The sequence below is a fragment of the Porites lutea genome, chromosome 2 (assembly GCF_958299795.1).
Source record: "Porites lutea chromosome 2, jaPorLute2.1, whole genome shotgun sequence".
Lineage (NCBI taxonomy): Eukaryota > Metazoa > Cnidaria > Anthozoa > Scleractinia > Poritidae > Porites > Porites lutea.
In genome coordinates this window covers 51313036-51316808 of record NC_133202.1, presented here as the reverse complement: position 1 = coordinate 51316808, position 3773 = coordinate 51313036, and the positions used below count along the sequence as shown (strand labels likewise).

General features: G+C 37.9%; 1 protein-coding gene across 1 annotated transcript in view; it reads right to left on the bottom strand.

Annotated features, from left to right (window-relative positions):
• Window positions 1–3456, bottom strand: part of LOC140926386 (contactin-associated protein 1-like) — a 3978-nt gene extending 522 nt beyond the window's left edge. The window contains exons 1-3 of the mRNA XM_073376136.1: window positions 3103–3456; window positions 2789–2834; window positions 1–101 (exon numbers count right to left, since the gene is read on the bottom strand). The exon at window positions 1–101 is cut by the window's left edge and continues 522 nt beyond it. Of these exons, the coding sequence (XP_073232237.1) occupies window positions 1–101; window positions 2789–2834; window positions 3103–3456 (501 nt within the window). The remainder of the gene's footprint in view (window positions 102–2788; window positions 2835–3102) is intronic.
• Between the last annotated feature and the right edge of the window lie 317 nt (window positions 3457–3773).

The following is a 3773-nucleotide window of genomic DNA, read 5'->3' as shown; positions in this document are numbered from 1 at the left end:
GACTGTGAAAGGTTCGTAGCCTCCTTCTCCATCAGGGTCGATAACATAAGAGCCGCTTGTGGCTTGTGGACTGTACAGTTTAATTTCACTGCATGTTTTTCCTGTAATACGCAAAAAGAAGAAGAAGAAGAAGAAGAAGAAGAAGAAGAAGAAGAAGAAGAAGAAGAAGAAGAAGAAGAAGAAGAGGAAGAAGAAGAAGAAGAAGAAGAAGAAGAAGAAGAAGAAGAAGAAGAAGAAGAAGAAGAAAATATACTGAAGAACGTTAAACAACTTTTTGATATTTCTAACGTCATTATCAAGAATGAAAACCGTTAGTTCTTAATTAAGCTGTTAAGAGATGTTTTGACAACAAGCACGCGCACGCGCGTTTACCTGGTCTGTTTCTCTGTTTTTGCGATACATCTGATAATATTAATGTCTGAGGAAATGTTTACATGGAGGAAACACAGTACTACACCTTTGCTGTCCATTAAGAGAAAATACACAGTTGCGTGAAACGGCGACTAATAGTGCGAAGCGAATAAAATAAATAAATAAAAACGAACATTTGAGCATAAGTCAGATTCAATAACGATTTTTACATTTTAATCAATATTCAATAACATTTTCGGAATTCATATGCGTCATTCGGCAATCAAACTAGAAAATATACTTTTATTAACGCCAACATTAACACCATCTTGAACGTCAATAGGGACAATACACAAACATTTAAGTGCAAACACTATTGATTGAAATTATTTTTATGACACTGTTTGAAATTCAATAGCATTCCTGCATGGACGGCTTTAGGGTGGATAAGACAAAGATTAATGCACTTCTACAATCAATTTGAGCATTCTTTACATTTAATATGCAAAAATCAATTTTCAGTTAAACAATACCAATTCCGAAAAAAACTTTGGAACAGGTTGGTTTTAAGCTGTCTGAAAGCGACACCCAAGGCCGACATCTCGCCTCCGGAGATTCAAAGATTTATGGATAACAATAATGAGGCCAAATTCCTAGGAATCCCACAAGGGGAATTTCGAAAGCAAAAAACCGCTGTGAAGCTCTGCGTCGGAACATAGACACTGTGACCGCAGCTAAATGTGCTAAGGGGTACCGTTTCGTGCAGACCTACCTGCCGAACTGTTTAAATAGAGAGGTTATTTAGGGATATAATAGACTGAAATTCAGAACAAATTTGTTTGGATTTCTATCGTTTAATTGAAAATCGATTTTTGTATATTGAATGTAAAGTACGCTTAATTGATTGTACAAGCGCACTAATGTTTGTGTTATCTATCCTAAGGCTGTCCAGGAATGCAGGTATTGAATTGCAAACCGTGGCATAAGTCGAATGACGCAAATAAATGCCTAAAAATGTTATTGAATGTTGATTAGAACGCAAAAATCGTTATTGAATCTGATTTATGCGCAAATGTTCGTTTTTTCGGACTAACGAATGTATCTTCGCACTAGTGGTCGTCGTTTCACGCAAATGAATGCGCAAAAGGTGTCAGTAGTACCAGGAAGATCCTAGAAAGAAGAAAAACTTTTCGTTGGGTTTAAAAGCAGAAATTTCGCTCACTGTGGTGCCCAAGCAGAGAAGGATCGAGAAGGACCTTAAAATGGTGGGCGACAAAAATAAAACTGCAATTTTGGAACTGCTGCTCTCTCTGCTGTCGTTAATAACTGTCTTTCAGCATAATCACAATAATTAGCTCGTTATAACGCCAAACGAAATTGTGGTCTTTTTTGCTGTGATTAGTCCCTAAACGGCTAGCCGCCATTTTTGTGTGGTTTGTTCCTAGTACTAGGATCTTCCTTGCGAAGGCCGGCAGTTTACATGAAGCTAGAATCTAGAATCTCCTACCTTTCAGCTAGAAATTCCTAGTACCAGGAAGATCCTAGTACTGAGGACAAGTACAACCATTTATGTGTAAACTGAATAATGTTAACATACAGAGCTGGGATAATCTGACTTTTAGCCGGATCCTTCTGGTGTTAGATCTTCCTCGAGCATCCCTCCATGTAAATTAACAGTCCCTAAGCAAGAACAAAACTTGTGTCCCTGTTGCCAGTACCAGGGTTTTACCTGACCGCATAGTGCGGTTAAGCCACCTGCTGCCCTTTAGTTGCCGTCGCCAGGCGCTCTATATCTAATTGTACACGAAGGCGTGTTTTTGATAAATAGTGAAAGAGGCTATACATTCTCTTAGCTCGTTCACAAACTACCTTTACCGAGGTGAGTTCAGTCAAAACAGAAAGGAGAATTATTCTTGAATAATTTTTTGTTAGAAAAATTAACCTAACTAACTTAACTTAAGTGTATTCATCCCCCCTCCCCCCCCCCGCCCCTTCCCCCCCACCGCCGAAAAAAAGCACTAAATTTTTTGAGGACATTTATTCTATTAAATTATTTTCTAGCTGAGCGCGAACAATTTTTTTCTGTTACTCTGTACGAGAAGGGAAGGGCTTCCAGCATCAAATGCCGCTTTTGGGATTCTCTCAAATGAACTTATAATTTTTAGCCTAATTGGACCAAAAGGAAATCTTACCCATACTTAACACTGTCAAATATGACCCAATTACTTTTTTGCTCGCCTTTTTATGCGCGTATTAAAACAACGTGAAAGGGTCACCACTAAACTGATACTCTCATGTCTGCTAGTTGAGCTACTCTTGGCCCAACCAAAGGCCTATTTTAGGAATAAAGGAAAACAAAGACCTTATCGCAAAATTTTTGTCACAGCTGAGATCGGTACGAATAGTAAATTTTGTGTCAAAATACCTCACAACTTACCCTTCCTTTCGCATTGGGTTCCAACAAATTCTCGTTGGCACGAAGACTGTGATAAAAAGTCTTAATTAAAGTAAAACTAAGTTAATAGTTGTTTCCTTGGAAAAATTACTGAACTTATTTGCTAAGAAACTATAAAGAGTCATTCAAGAAACACCGGTAGGCAGACCTAAACTCTACAACAAAGATTATTGGCATAATTCAGCGAACCAGCTACAGTACTGTCAGGGTGGTTAACTAATAAAACGTTGCATTTCTCAGCATAAAAGGAAAACTGATTTTTAAAAAAATTAGGCTCCTTTAACAATAATATTTACCCAAGGGCTGTAGTGTAGAAAGCCGCCATTCGCCTCAAGATCGTCTGCCGCGGCCCGGTACTTGTCAGTTTCTAACAATTCACAGACATGAAGTTTGTTGAAGTATTCATTTACTGCAAAATTTAACGAACTGCATCTTGAGTCGGTTATGCAGTTTAACGTGCAATCAAATAAATCGGTAACCAAGGGGGAAGAGATTTTCGTTGTCGATAATTTGTGGCCCTTATCGGGTTTGAAGTTTCCAAAGAAAATTTTCTGTTTCTGACCCCGATAAAGTCCGGATTGTTGGAAATTTGCTGGAACTTGGTTTAGCACAGATGCCCCGATCAACAGACGTAATGCAACAAAAAACATATTTGAACAAGATGCAGCACAAAATGCTAATATGACCTCTAAACTGATGAATAGGACCAAACATTGCAGGTGCTCAATTTCGAACGCTTTCTTCTTATTTACGGGTGGTAAATTCAACAACAACAACAACAACAACAACAAGTTTATTCAGTATTACCATTTTGTACAGGTGTTACCGATTAAAATAAGAACAATACACATCTAATTCAAATTCAAGCCTATCACCAGGCCTAAAACGGATAGCATCATATCTTGGCTGAAAAATTGCAGGGAAAAATGATATATCTAAAATGAAATAGAATGGATAAAGGAAGGTG